Consider the following 16,055-nt stretch of genomic DNA (forward strand, 5'->3'; position numbering starts at 1 on the left):
CCTAACAAATCATCCAAACGGGCTGTAATATATTTAATAAACAAATCATGTTTTTTTTTTATATTTCTACAGTATTTGGTATTTTTCAAATGTTTTTGGTAATTTTATGGTTGACAGTAGTTTTTAGTATTTCCCTGCTACCTGCTTGTGGTCACACTGAAGTACCGCTGCTTAAATAACAATCAATGAGTTGTTTAAAAATCTCGCTTGATTTCGTGAAATTATGCATCATATTTAATTGTGCACACAAAACAAATTTATTTTTGGGCGGCTGGTCGTCGGTATCAGTAAGGCGAAGGCGTGCTGACGGCAATACATTAAAACGAAAACGAGCGGCTTTGTGTGCGACGTAAATTGCGCGCGTCCCGCTTAGAAGAAACGGCACGTGCTTGTTTGCAGCAAAATAGCAGCGAAATATGAACGAAGGGCGCTATGGAAGATTTGGAGCACTCATTGGCGTTGCATACGTGAGCAGCACCCACTGCCGCTTTCTGGTAAGAGACTAAAAGCCAAAAACAAAACGAGCTGCAATAATTTTCGACTTACCAATACACACACACACACAAACGCACACACACACGCTGACTCAATATCTATTTCCATAGATTTATTCAACGAAGAATGCCGAAGTGCTTGCCTATCATGAACTAAAACTGCGACAGATAGTGCACAATGCCGGCTGGCTGGAATACGATCCCGCAGAGATATGGAAACATATGCAGGAGTGCATTGAGGTGCGTGACGCAAAAGTTTTCGATTATATCATCTGAATATAACCCCCCTTCGTTACCCCTTATTTACGAATGTGTGTGTGTGTAGACTGCATACAAAAATCTAGTGATACTAGAAATCAGCCCGCATGACATCATTGCGGTGGGCATTGCCAATCAGCGCGGTACCACTGTGCTCTGGAACAAGCAGACGGGTCAAGCCTTACACAATGCCATCGGTTGGTCCGATTGTCGGAGCACCACGCTGCTCAAATCCCTGCTTCACAATGTCAAGCGAAATGTGAATTATTTGCGCTATCGCAGTGGTCTACCGCTAAGTAGCTGCTTTAGCGCTCTGAAGATCAAGTGGCTGTTGGAGCATGTGCCAGCAGTAGCCAAGGCCATAGAGCAGGAGCAGTGCCTATTTGGTACGCTGGATTCCTGGCTGATATGGGTAAGTCAACAGTAAGAAAACAAAAAAAATTGTTAAACAAAATGTTATGTTCTTATAGAACCTAACTGGTGGCGTCGATGTGGGCGTGCATTCTACGGATGTGACCAATGCGCACTATACATCGTTAATGAATGTCGCCTCTCAACAATGGGACATAAAGCTGTGCAAATTCTTTAAACTGCCTATGGGAATACTGCCACGCATTCGTTCAAATTCAGAGATTTTCGGGTACATTGTAGAGGGTCCTTTAATGGGCGTGCCCATTGCAGGCGTAATGGGCGAGCAGCCGGCTGCTTTACTGGGTCAACTGTGCGTCAAAGCGGGTCAGAATGTTTGCACACTTGATGACAGCTGCTTCGTGCTCTTGAACACAGGCCAACAGATGATCGAGTCGGAGAGTGGTCTGATAACGGGCATAGCGCACAAGTTGGGACCCACAGCAGTTACGCATTTTACGCTCGAAGGAGCCATATCCAATGCCGGTTCTACGATCAATTGGCTGCGCCAAGGACTGCGCATCAATACCGAAATCAATTCCAATGATAATGTTGTCGAATCACTAAACACATTTTTGGGTGAGAGCTCAATGATCTCATCTTCGTGCTCCTCAAGCATGCTTAATGCAGAGTGCGGGCTTGCAGCCAAGCGCTCGGAGATAACATTTGTGCCCGCCTTTCATGGCTTATATGCGCCCTACTGGCGCTATGATGCAAGAGGCATTATACTGGGTCTGACAAGTCAAACTACAGCGGAAAACATCACACAGGCTGCTTATGAGGCAACTGGTTTCCAGATCTACGAGGTCCTTCAAGCATTTAAACGAGATACGCCCAACTGGGATCCGTCTTGCATGCAGCCCGTTCTCACATTTGGCGGCGAGTATGCTGAGGACAGCCATCTGGTTCAGTTTATTGCGGACATTATTGGCTGGATGCTGGAACGGCCACAGACAACATCACCCGCTGGCATGGGTGCCATGATAGCCGCTGGCGTAACAATGCGTGTGGTTTCATTACCTTATGCGACGCGAATGTACGCGCCGCCCACTGATGTGTTCTCACCCACAACAACACAAAATCGTAAGTTGCTAAAAGTTACATTTGCTCAAAAGTTCAATTATTCACGGCAGCTATTATATCGGCTTTCGGCTTATTTTATAATCGATTCAATCACTAAGCAAAATGTCATCCTAGCTGTTTTAGCATTTTAATAATATAATTCTTTGTAGGTCGTGAACTGCTTTATCGTCGTTGGGACTATGCGGTAAAGAAGTGTCTGCATTGGAATAATTATGAGACTTACGAAGCGGATGTGGAGCTGTTTGCCCAACGTGAGCGTGATCCCAATTTACCCATACGTCGTTCCATACCGGGCAGTGTGTTTCTGACCACATCCTTTGCACTGCTGTTGTTGGCCAGTTTTTTAAAAAACAATCGCTTAACTTAGATGTAGCGTAATAAGCATGCTTTTAGGCGCTGTCGCCAGAATTCTGCGCCCAATTTTCTGAAATCTAGTCACAACAAATATGTATGTAGGTTCAAGTGCGCATCCAAAATTTATTGTTGAATTTAGCCAGTAATTTGTAATTAATTTTTCATATTTCCTTCCTTATAGTATATTTTCTACTATTTTTTTTTTGAATAATTTGTAGATCAAAAGTTTTGTGATTGGTATATACAAGCTATATACATAACTATCTATATTTATATATGCATGTGCGAATACGTATGTATATACTATACTATGTATATATATATATTATATACTCCTTGCGTAAAGCTACTTAACTTAAATTATAAATCTATAATTTCGCTCAATTTAGTTGATAATTTTAGGTTTCTATTTATTGAAATGATTTATTTTTTAAACAAAAGACAATTGTTGAAGCTGTGGATAAACAAATACAATAAGCAAAAGTAGGGTTCGCTTCGACTGTTATGCGGGATATAAAACCACAACCAAAGCATTAAAAGATTGTAAATGAGAAGCTTCTTAAGTTATTGATGGCGTGCTCCAGATGATGTTTATTTGGGTGGGCTACAGTTCTGGGCTTGCGTTAATCAACATCATGAATAATGCAAACTGAAAAACTGCCACCGGGCATGTGGCACATTGGAGCTGCATGGTGCGACGGAGCGCACGCCACTTCATTGGGGCAACAGCAGCCGTAGAGGCTGGAGTAGCTGCGAGTACAAGTGGACAGTGTTTGCTTACCCAACTCTGCGCGTGTTTTCAACTGCTGCTGTTGTTGAAATTCATTTGCCAGTTAATTAGCTGGCTGTAGCCAGGCAACAGCCACCAGGTACCAGCAGGCACCTGCACCTGGATGCATACAACGCCTGCCATTGGCTGCATGAAATGTACTGGCTTCAGCCATTGAATGCAACTTAAGTTATTGCGCTTATTGTTGACACGCGAATTGTTGCCAAGACAGCTCCGGGGAACAGTAGATGGAGCAGCAGCTGTGCTCATGCATACCGCCCTACAGGCAATGAGCACTTGAACGCACGCGCCAGCATCCAATCCCCAAAACTCAACCCGACCCCAACTGGAGCACTGGTTACCCAAACCGCTGACTCACAAGCTGTTGTCTTTGCTGCACGTCATCGTCCAGCCACAGGGTCGGAGCCGGAGCCGGAGTCGGAGCCGGAGCCAGAGTCGAGGCACTCTTTCAAATGAGTTTTTATGCGAGCGCTTTTGCCAGCTGCGCTACAGCGAAATGCACGGCTCGATGTGATAGAAATTAATTAATTGAAAAATGAAAATAGTTTCCTCTTAATGTTTATTGTTTTATTTTTCACCTAACAATACATGTTGAAAGCTTAAGTATTCAAAAAAGTTTTGATTTTGGACAACAAGCCATTTTTGAGCCTGAAATTTAAGTTAAAGCAAAAGAGATAATCGGAACCCGAACCGAACCATTCCTTTTATTTAAAGATTGCAAAGAAATAAATAAAATAAGTAGCATAAATAAGGTGTGGGTTCTTGGGTGTGGCATCAGCATTAGCCCTATTGAGCTAAAATCTTAACGAAAAATGATTTTGTTGCCTTGCTAAACTTAGTATAATCTTAATTATTTCGAACCATAGTTGAACTCTATATATGGCTTATTGTGGTAGCGCATTCGCATAATTCGGCTATGGCCGATTAAATCTCAGCTGAACATTCCAGAGACGTTTGCAAATTGGTTTGCATTTGAAGACAAAACGACAGCGGAGTCGACGAAGCGCAGTAAAATGGGAAATTTGTGCAAACATTGAGACATCCCTTTACCCCAAAAACACCTTGAATACGCTGGAAGGGCGATAGAGAGAGCGAGAGAGAGAGAGAGAGGGGTGTGAGAGTGTGAGGGCGTAACACAAGACGCAGGCAAGTAAACTTTGCACGTAGTCAATTTAAATAAATTAACACGCTGTTCGCTGTGTGTGTGTGATTGGGAAGGGGGAAGGGGGAGACAGCGTAATGCGACTTATGGGGCACGAATGAAACACTATGGTACATATATTGTGGCCATACGGCAAACGCGTCCCACTGTGCTGCAATATGCCAAAAATTTGACATGGCCACGTAGCGACGAGAATCGGAGTTGGCATCGCCCATTCCAAGGGGGTATCAATGTACAAATGCCCGGGTGGGTTTTTGTGTGAGTTGTGTGGTTTCGAGGGCTTAGCTTTGAGGATTGCCAGTGGCACTGCGGTGCCCTGCAATATGCAACACAACCGCACCCCCCCGGTTGCGCCAGCTACACACGCATAAATCTTCAAGTTTATGGCATCAATAAATGTCGGAGCGAAATAATGATTTCGTCAAGTTGCCATTGTGCAATGCTATCCGGGTAACCCTCCCCCTTTTGGCCCCTTTTCCGTCATAACTCTGTTGTGCTGCATTCAAACCGACACGGGGGGTGGCTCCCTGTTTGTGAGCTACTGGGGAAATGTGTGTGTAAGAAGTATAGGGTATTTTATACTATACTCAGTTGTGGGAATGCCTTATGCTCTCTATTTATTCTTAGCTTAGGTGCATTTTGCAGTAGATCCTAGAAAAAGCGATTGGTATCAAGTATTTCAGTTAAATGTTAACATTTCAATTGCTGTAATCTAAATGTTAAATAACATTTGTAGATTTCGATGTCAGCAATCCGAATTCAGTTATCCGAAATGTATTTTTTTTATTGCGATTTCGGAAATATGAAATGTTAAGTTAATTTCTATATTCTGTACAAAATGTAAATTACTATTATAACTTTTAAATTTATCACCCATTTATTTGATTTTATATTCTTAATTTTAAGTAAATGAAATCCCAGACCTGATACACCCGTCTCAATGCCATAGGAAAGTGCTATCAAAATTGTGGGCGTTTACACGCCCACTGAAAAGAAAGGCTTCGCACATTGGGCGTACAATTTATTTATTGAGCGAAATTTACTTGGAATTTTATGACAAGCTCATCTGCATATGCGCCCAATGCCAGGAGCAGCAGGAAGACAAGCTGAATCATTTGCTAGGGGTTGGTGCTGGGGGGCTGAGTGGAAGGCGGGTGGGGGGGTGACAACCGTCAAGGGCTGACAGCAGCAAAGCACTCGCGCTAGCTTATCAATTGCCGCGGGCAAAAGTTTTACGCAGTTTTTACGAGCCGCCCTCGCATGGCAGCGCGCCATAAAAATGTCGTAAATTCGCAGAGCGAAAGTTTCTCGAAGCATGAAAGCCCGACGACTCAACTTGGTCTCAGTTTGGCTCAACGGCTCGACTCATAAAGCTGGCGGCATCGTAAAAACCTTAATTAATTTTCTAATCAACATTTTTCCTGCATGTAAATCGGCTGCTTATGACTGTGTGTGTAGCATAATTTTAGGCCCTGTATTTAGCTGTTGTTGTTGTACTTAACTATGCCTTGGCCTTCAACTCCATTAGTTCCCAGTTGCCTAAGCCGTCGCTATATGTCAAAATAACGGCTATGCCCGTAAAGTTGAAGGGAATGGCGAGGACCAGCTCCAATCGCGCTGGAGCTCCAGCTGACATTGGCGCCATCGATTTACATGCCCAAAGTTGCCCCTTAATATTGAATGTGCCGATTATATAGATTTTTTCTGTACAATTGGTTTGATATTTGTATTATTAGCCTCCCTTAGCGACTGTAAAACTAACGAGACATTTGTTAAATATGTATTTAAATCAAGGAAGAAAGATAATGAATAGAAACTAAAAATGGCAAAAGGTAGAGAGCTTTTGCAATTGCGATCCCCGTGCGAAGACTAATGAAATCCAAAAGAAGAGAAGTTCGAGGGATTATTTAGGCTGAAAGGGTTTTGCAACAGATTTTATAGGTCGCAAAATGCCAGGCACTGCAAGTAGCAACTGCTTTTGCTTCATGCCATTCACAGAGGCATACTATTATTAAAAAACCATGCACGGACATAATTGCATAGTTTTAATTGTTCATTTGTTTTGCTGATGAGGTTTTTAATATATTCAACATGAATATTACGCATACGCCTCGTTATGCCGTAGAGAATTGCGTCTAGGGCCAATTAACAGACAATATTCATTTTGTGCAGCACTGCAAATTAATTTAAATATTTAAAGACTTTAATTATTTTTAACTACCCAGCCCAATACCCAAAGCAGCCACGCAGTCAACACAGCAGTCGCGTATGGAGCAGGACGCCGGGACATGTGTGCCTCATGGGCTGCATGGGCCAGATGGGCAACATGGCAACATGCGACAACAGTCAAACAGCCAAGCGTAAACTTAACTGACAAGTGGAGACTTAACTTCCATAACAAATTGCATTCCAATTGCACGTCGGAGCAGTCGCCGTGCCGTCGCAGTCCTGACAGCAGCGTCCTGTCCTGCCACACCGAAGTCACAGCCATGAGGCATAAACAAATACACACACACACACACACACATGCGTGCTTAACCACACGTAGAGCGCCATTGCTGTTAATTTAAATTGCTTTAAAAAACCTTCAGAGATGCAGAAATAAATGCAAATGCAAACTCTAAAGTTCACTTGATTGAGCTTAAGATATCCTTTAAGTATTTACCAACACTGAATATTGCTGTTATGTCAACAAATATTTAAAAAGCATAAAAAATATGTTATCACAATTCAAATCAACTTGTATTTACAAGTATTTATTAATTTTAGTTAATTGTAGCATTATTTGTTATTTATTTGAAATCAGCTTTGTTATACAAAACTAAATTTAAATTTAAGTATTTATTAGTAAACGAGATGTTCTGTTAACAAGCTGTTAGCGGACAGTGGGCTGTAGCAATACTTACTTTGGCATATCCTCCTTGCGTGGAGTACAGGGTATAAGAAGAGCGACTACAGCTCAAACGGTAACAGGAGCAGCTCCTGCAGCGCTCTTGAGCTGCACACACGGCCAGGCCATGCACGAAGTAATCCTAAAGGGTGTGAAAATATGAATGCAGCCAAGAGTATCCATCATTGTAGACGGGGAACGCTGAAGACGCGGAGCTGTTGTGCCACATTGCGCATAGCATAAAATGAAAAGGAGAAGAAAATAAACGAGCACACACTGAAAAGAAAAACAAAATTATGTATTATGCAACTTGGCAAGTCGCGACAGACCGGCACACAGGGAGCACGGTGCCTCCTTAGCGGGAGGAGTGGATGCAGCAGACACATTTGCTCCTCAGTTGCCAGCTCAGTTGCAGTTTTTCGTTGGCCATGCAAATGCCATGAAACTTTGTAACGCCTTCTACGCAAGCAGCAACTCATCCTTACCGCGGTTAGACGCGCCACTTACTCACAAGAGGCTGCCAGCTACCAGTTCCCTTCATGCTCGTCCTCGTCCTCGTCCTCGTCCTCGTCCTCGTCTCAGACTCGGTTGGGTTTCTGTTGGCTGTTCTTGGCGTTGCATAAATAACTAAAATGATTTTGGCAGCTGCATTTGGCTTTCAATTAAACCAAAACTTGCTCTCTTGATATAATTGCTATGCAAACAGAAAACAATTAGAGAAACACCATTTCGACCGAAATCTTAACACGCTAATTAACTAATCAAGCAGTCATATAGCGTCCACGCTTTCAAGGGGTGTACATATACATAAAGTCATCGAAAGTGGGCAAATAGAAGGGAATACGTCGTCTTGGGACTTTCAAGGAACGATGTAGCTGAAATCGTTATATTTTGTAAGATCTTAACAGCAGGAAAATATTTATCCACCCAATCGGTCGGGTCGTTCTCAAGGAATTATCCTTCACAGATTATGAACAGAGAGACTGTTCATTTTTATCGTATAATCGTATTTTCTTGTCTTATAATTCTCAAATGGTTCTAGCTATGAATTGGATCTAAAGCTTGCATGTAGTAAGCCGGAAGTGAATTCTACTGACGATGAAGCCGGGGGTTTTTAATATAGCTATACAGACAGCCTGCTCACCTTCGCATATATACCCTGTTTTTGTTGGTCGCTGTGATCAATATTCATCTTGAGAAAAATCATATAAAAATTATCTATTATTTTTGAACCTCTTTTTTTACTATTTCCTCTATCAAAAAGAGTATTGAAATAATCTGTAATAATTGTGGCTTGCTTTCAGGCTCCGGCGAACGCGGCTGGCGTCATAAATTTTATTGATCAAATTGTAAGCGAAAACTTTTTGACAATTTTCGAGTAGGCGTGGCAAAACCCTTTGTCCCTACAGCGAAATCCAATTCGTGGACGCAACTTTATTAAAATTCAAGGCGACAACTGCGCCGCACAGTCGCAGTAAAAAGAAACTGCCAAAGAAATAATATTACAAAATATTTTGCTAAGAGGCTACCGAGAATTTTAAGCTCTGTGTCGAAGCCGCATAAAGAAGCAAACACACATGTGACACTGTTGCCGGGGGCAGAATCGATTTCATATTGAAGTGAAGCAGCTCCGAGCAGAGCACAGGCAAATGAAGATTCGGAGCAAGTGGAGGAGCAGCTGCCTCGTCGCACTGCGGTTCAATTCAATGATTTGTGGCCTGCGGGCTGCGTCTTAATTTATCAACATTTTGCCGAGCTCAGTGAGCAAGACAATCTCTGCTATTAATGTGGGCGGTGGTGCGGTGGTGCAGTCCTGCTATCGAAGTAAGCGGCATTGCTGTCTGAAGTTTTTCTGAGTTTTTTTTTTTTTTTTTTTTGGAAATAGTTTTGAGTTTTGGCTGCGCGAGCTGTGCAAAAGTTTTTAGCCAAAATAATTTGTATGCTGCTGCAAACTAACATGAAAAGTTTGGCTAAATTCTCTATTTTTCCTCAGTTTTCTCTTTAGTTTTATTTTATAAAATAGTCTGTCTTAGACTCGACTTAGTCTGGTTGCTGCGGGTGTTAACTTGTTACGGCACAAATTACGCTTCGACAGTGGATGCAGCACAGCTCCAAGAAGTTTCCTTCTTGTTCAGTTCTTGGGAGTGGCAGCACACGTGACTTGTGACCCGTTTGCCCTTTGACTGGACACTCGCTTTTATTCCATGGCGCCTTCGCATCGGTGACTTTTGTGTGATGGATTGTCCACTAACTATGTAGATAGTTCTACTCTGGTTACATCAAACGTTGTGTATTTCTATCTTTTCTTTTCTCTTATTTTTTTTTTTTTTTTTGGGCAATTGCCATTGAAAGCGACAGCACAAAGATGTTGGCTCAACTCGTTGTCCTTTGGCCCTTTGTGTCCTGGCATTGCTATTGCCTGCCTGCCTGCCTGTTGGAATGTGAATTGTGTTGACATAGCGCTAAATTTTTCAGTTACTTTTCTGTTTGCTCTTTTGCCTTAAACTCTTTGTGTGTGTGTGTGGGCTTAAAGTTTTCCTGGCGCACATTTATTTGAGGTAAGGACTCAGCCACTGTTAAAAGGCAATCCATTGTGTCAATGGGTGTCAGACTGGAAGAAAAGAATTTGTGCAAAATCAACATTATAAATAACGAACGGAACTGCGCTTGTCTCTGTCACCCACTCTGAATTCAACTGAAAACGCGATTATAAATCAGTCGAATTAAATAGTTTTTAAGTTGCGGTATTTTATTATAAAATGTTTGCTCCCGATTTATCGAAAGAAATTATTGTTCCTTTACAATGCAGCATATTGTAAGCTTTATGGTATTGTTATTTCAACAGAAGTTAGGTAAATAGTCAATATTTTTAAGTTCGTCATAAAGGTAAATAAATTTCAGATGACAACTCCGGTATCAACAATGTATCAAGATGATACTGTTTATTTTGTAAATATAATATCCAATGATAATTCTTTGTTTCACAATGAACTATGAGATCTAGTGATATTTTCTGGTATTCCTCCTATTTGTTTACCCTTATTTACCCTTTGCTAATTCACAGACCAAAAACACCTCTCTACGCGCTTCTCAAAAAATTCACTGATTAGATTCATGCCTTGGGCACTCTATTATCAACCCTGGACTTGCTATGTATGTTCTGCATTTACTCTATGTCTTTTCACAATCGAATGCTCCTTTCTACGTGCTTCTCAATAAATGCACTGATTAGTCTCATGCCCAAAATATCAAAACAAAAGCTCTTGTTTTTCGATGTCATTTAGCATACTTCAATTTAGGTTTTCACGTGCTGCTCATTTCACAGTTGGCAAACATCCTTGCCCACCGCAACCAATTTGTTTGTCTCAGTGTTCTGCCTATTGCACCTAAATGGGATGCTGGAAAAGTTGTTGGACTCTTTAGCGTCTCGCATCACAAAGCAGCCTCATTTACCGCTAATTTCACGATGCTCCTCCAATCTCTTGGCATAACAAGCCGGCTAATGCCGCACTTACCATTATTGCCACCAAGGAGCTTATGCAAGCATTTGGTCCAAAACTTTAAAGCACTTCCACAAATATACGAGTAAGCTAAGCAGCGACTCAATAAACGCCCTGAGATAAGACCCAAAAAAAAAACAAAACAATGGCAAACATCACCTGAACACTGTTCCTAAGCGTTCGAAACTCCCTGAACTTAGCGTAAACTTAAGCCCAAACCCTTTTGTCAGAGAGCATCAAAAGCAAATCCCCAAATGATCCAAATGGCGCCAACTCCATTGAAGCGTTCAGTTTTTGGAACTCCGAAATCAACTGCATACGTTTAGGGGGCACGCTCTGGTACATAAAGCCCGCCAGGCTTTTTATGGCCAACACGAAAGCTAAACTTTTGCCATGGGAGTCATTCCTTCAAGTCTCTGGCGTGGCTCGTAAAATTTTATGCGTTTTTTGCGCCCGAACGTTTTGGCGTTGAAAATGAAAATTGTTACTACACGATGGCAAAAACATGACCAGAACCAGAACAGAAACAGAGCCAGAAACAGAACCAAGCCATTCAAGTCAACTCGAGTGGCGACGAGGACAACAACAACGACCAGGACGACGAGGACGACGAGGACGATGACGATGATGTCGCCTGCCAGACGTGGCACCCATTGAGGGTTGTTGCTGTTTTTGTTGTTGCTTATGCTCTGTGCCCATTGAAAATGTGAAAAAGGGCGTTTGTGTGCAAATGTATATAATAGGTTGACGAAGCATCTCTAAGTCCATTGATGAGAAATTTAGTTACCATAGTGGCATTTATATGTTCCCTCTCAATTTGTAAAAAATAATTCCTTAAGGTAGATGACCACTCGCGCATTTACACGCATTTAGGTGCCACATTTATGGCCCGGCCGCATTGAGATCGGACTATAAAGATCGAGGCTATTCAGATTTTGCACACTTTTTGAAGTTAAACAGGGTATTGTCTAGTCGGGCACACTCGAGTAGAGCAGTCTTATTTTGTTGCTGTTGCTGTTGTTGTTGCTGATGTTTTGTGTTTGCTTTTTATGACTTTGGGGGTATTTATTTCACTTGAAACGGTACGTAGAACACAGTCGCCTTGCTGCTGGCTGATGTTTCATTTCTGCTCGCAACTCTTCACTCTCTCTCGCTCTTCTTCTCTTTCCCTTTCGCTCTCTCTCTCTCTCTCTCTCTCCCTCGATTGCCCGTGCGTTAATGAGTCAACACAAAGGCTCAGCTGTTTGGTTAATGCATGTCCTGCCCATCCCTTTGCCACCTTGTTTTTATTTTATATCCCTTTGCCAACACTCGGGGTGGCTTGTTGCCAAGCGTTTTGTTTCAATGTCGCCTTTGTCTGGGCTCAAGTCTTGGCTGTTTGTCTATATAACCGGCGGTTAAATCTCAGCTCAGCTTTAAGACATCGATGGCTTCAAGCACATCAGCGCTCACCTGTCTGTTCGCTCCTGCCCCTGGCCCGCCCCCAAACTCATTTTAGACATTTCATAATTTCCACAGTTCCAGACATTAGCCACGCCAACTGAAACTGTCAGGCGCCTTTGGCAGTTAACCCTCATTTAACGCTAATTAGTTTTCAGCTCTTATTTTGTGTATTTCAATGACCTTTTCGCCTTAGCAGCACTTCCACAAGTGAGTTGTCATAATATCTCAGGCTGCGCAAAAGAACATCAGTGCATTGAGGCAGCTGACAATGGTCTAATGCGAAGCCAATCAATACAAATGCTAAGGTTAAGGCTTTCAATATCAAAATAATATTTTTGGAGAATATCATATGAGCTTTCTCTCTTAGGCAGCTTTATCTGCTAGGCTCGGAGTACTGAATATTGTGCCAAACATTTGAAATTTATGAATTTAATTTAAGAGCAGGTTTCTTCTTGTATATTCGACAGTTTCTTCCATTGTCACTTCGCTCGTCTGAAATCGGCAGTAAAGTGTGAGGCACTGCTGGAAATTAAGCAAACATAATCTTCTAATAATAATCATAAAGTGGCATCAACGTCAACGAATCGCCAAGCTGGCCCAAAACGTGACTCTGATTGCCATTGGGGTGGTTACTTTTGGGCCACGCCCTCTTGCCTCGCACAGCCCTCGTAAGGGCAAGCGAAGAAATATGGAAATGTTCTCGACATTTTTTTTTTATGGCACAGGTTTGACTTACGCAAGTTGAAACTAATTTAATTAAATTTATACGCTCGAGAAAAGCCTTGCAGCAGCGGCGCGTGGCGCAGCCGAGGCTGTGGGGGTTGGTGGGGCGATGGGCGTGGCTGGCTTGTTGCACACTGATTTACTGAAAGTCTGCAGTAGAATAATTTTTTGCAGCTGAATGAAATAATTAAATTAGTCACCAGTTACGTGTGGGATTTTGTCAAGTTTTGATGACGGAAGAAAACGTTGAGTTTCACTCCAAACTGGGTGGTAGATTTCCCATCTCGTTATGAGTTGCTGCCGCTGAACATGTTGCACATGCAACGTCAACTTTCTACCTCTGTATGCGGCTCCAGTTGAACTTACCCCGTTCATAAATGCAGCTGCTCATTTCGCTTGGCCTAAAAACACAATTCGAAAACTTTGTCAAAACTCTGCCACACTAATTGCGCTGCAAATGAAAATGCTATAAAAACCGGGCCAAGCAATCAAATGTGCAGCCCCAGCCCGCCGCCAACTGACAGGAATATGATTATGCGGCGGGAGGAGTCGGTAACAAATGAGTCTGCGATGTGCTTCAATTATGTGCCAGGAAGTTGGCAGGCGGCTGCAAAACTTTTGCCTTCTGATGAATGCGAAAATATGTTTTCGGCGACTACATAATGAGGCTCTGCCCCTGTGCCCCTCTGTCCCTATGCCAGCCTGCCTGCTCCTTGGTGGAAGCTGCTAGTTGAAGTTTGCCTGCGGCCCATCAATCTGGGGCTTTGTTTTTTTTTGTTTTTTTGTTTTTGTTTTGGCAACGAGTTGAGTTTGCAGTCAATTGCCGAGTCACTTAGAGCTCGCATACAAAATGCCTTAATTTTGCGCGTAATTTATTTGCCAAACATTTACTTTTAGCTTGCATAAATTTACTCGGCGTATGCGTAATGTGTAATTTATGTCTGAGCAGGTAAAAGGCATAATAAAGTGCCATAGGTCAGCTGGGGGATACATACATTTATGTTTGTGTGTGTGTGTGTGTGTGTGAGTGTGGCACACGCGGCATATGAGTAATGCACATTTTACGCTTCAATTGGCAAAGCCATTTCCACTCGCGCTCATACATAATATTAATAAATTGAATGGCATTTTTGTATGCTAGTGTGTGTGTGTGTGTGTATATGTGTGATATGTAGATGTACAAAAAATACTGTTAAGCTTAGGCTTTTGTTGTTGCAGCTGCCGCAAACATGGCCAAATACATGGGAGGCAACAACAAAAATATTGCGCATACGCCATATGCGCCATGGCTTCATGTATTTTTCAACAATCTCATTTTTGAACATCAGCCATGCAAAACACAGCCCAGTAGCATTGCAAAAACGTTGACGTTGACGTTAAATTACAGCTGCATTTTGCATTGATTTATTCATGGCCGCAACCAGGCGGGATGCAGGCTGGAGCAACACGAGCTAAATGTGTTTGGCTTTCCTCTATGCAGCTGGTCAGCCATCTTTGATTTGGCTATATAGTTATTTATTGCTATTTTTATTCTACTAATTCCTCATATCTGTCGGCGCCTGAATATGCCTGACAATCAAATTAAAGTCCTTGTTAAGCCAAGTGCAAGTCTAAGATTTTCAGATACCCTAATATAAGTAAAGGTAGCTGTGGACTTGTTGAACTTTCGGTCAAACATAGACAGAGAATTATTTGAAAATTGGCAAATACTTAAGTTTATTAAAGTGATTTCTAGTCTAGTATTCAAGCCAAATTCAAAAAAATTAAATAGTATACAGAGTTAATTTTAAGCTAAATGTATTCTTTTAACTTCTTAATTACTTTAATTAAGCCAAATTCGTTGATATCGGATTCAATCGAAGATTTGCCTTATCCTTCTGATGCTACTATAATTTTTCAAGCCAGAACTTCTGAAATTATTATAGTTAAAAAAAAAAACAAAAAACTGTCAAAACCACCATGTGAAATGCAAATTTTTGATTAAAATCGCGAAAAATTTCACTTAGTCTTTCTGTTGTTTTTTTTTCGATGCGTAAGCAAAATAAACAAATTTGATATTTTTTTTGTATATTGACTTTCTTGTATTTAATGATAAGGGTATTATCGCTTCGTGTTATCCAAAGGGGTGTGCTTCCTTTTTTTGGCACATTTCCTGGGAACTGTTCAATCAGCCTTTGGTGCTCAGGCATTTGAAATTCATGGCAGAAAATTTGTACGTGCCAGGAAATGCTAAACAGCCTCTTTCTTGGGCCCTAGCATTCCACAGCTGCCCGCAATTGGCAAGCAGAAAAAAAAGCAGCAGAAAAAATGCCAGCTCATTGTATATGGTGTAGCCGTGCTTGTTGTTTTTGTTGATTCAAATGCAAATATCGCTCGGCTGGCTGCTTAAGTTTTTCGCACGGCAAACTTTTGCGCAACGTAGGCGCCTGAGCCTAGGCAACTTCCGGCCAACTTTAAGCCCCAATAAGCTTAGGCAACTTTACGGTTTATTGCCATGTTGTTTTGCCAGGCGGGCTGTAACCGAAATCGAAACCGAATACTCAATCCGACATTCAATAGACGCTCATTTTTCAAATCAAGTGAAGTGTGAACGAACGGGCTGCCAAATCGCGGCACTGCTCGAAGGACCGTCAACAAATTTGCCACGCCAAATGAAATGTCTATAAAAAGTAGTTACACAGCATAACAAGGGGCCGGCAGACCCAATTCAGGACACGAAGCCCCAGTTGTAGCTCTGGGAGTTGGCGCAGGTTCTTTTTTTGCATACTCTTTAATGCGCATAAAAAGGTTATGCAGAGATTTGTTACAGTTAAAAAAGAAGACTTTGTCGACCCTATACGAAATATATGCATATATGCTTGATTGACAGCTATCGGCATCAGCAGATGCTTCAAGTAACATACATACATATATCTGAAACTACATCTAGATGATCCATTGTGATACATAT

General features: G+C 41.9%; 1 protein-coding gene across 1 annotated transcript; it reads left to right on the forward strand.

Annotated features, from left to right (window-relative positions):
* The first annotated feature begins 148 nt into the window (after positions 1 to 148).
* On the forward strand, positions 149 to 3,151 carry LOC6626739 (glycerol kinase 3). The gene is made up of 5 exons (XM_002049537.4): positions 149 to 494; positions 606 to 734; positions 820 to 1,164; positions 1,223 to 2,243; positions 2,393 to 3,151. The coding sequence occupies exons 1-5, from the start codon at positions 417 to 419 to the stop codon at positions 2,608 to 2,610; spliced, it is 1,791 nt and encodes a 596-aa protein (XP_002049573.1). The 5' UTR covers positions 149 to 416; the 3' UTR covers positions 2,611 to 3,151.
* The last annotated feature ends 12,904 nt before the right edge of the window (positions 3,152 to 16,055 follow it).

The sequence above is a fragment of the Drosophila virilis genome, chromosome 5 (genome assembly GCF_030788295.1).
Source record: "Drosophila virilis strain 15010-1051.87 chromosome 5, Dvir_AGI_RSII-ME, whole genome shotgun sequence".
NCBI classification, from domain to species: Eukaryota; Metazoa; Arthropoda; class Insecta; order Diptera; family Drosophilidae; genus Drosophila; species Drosophila virilis.

Coding starts and splice junctions, on each gene's coding strand:
- LOC6626739 (XM_002049537.4), top strand. CDS start 417: ATGAACGAAGGGCGCTATGGAAGATTTGGAGCACTCATTGGCGTTGCA. Junction 495..605: donor GCACCCACTGCCGCTTTCTG/GTAAGAGACTAA, acceptor CTATTTCCATAG/ATTTATTCAACGAAGAATGC. Junction 2,244..2,392: donor ACCCACAACAACACAAAATC/GTAAGTTGCTAA, acceptor AATTCTTTGTAG/GTCGTGAACTGCTTTATCGT.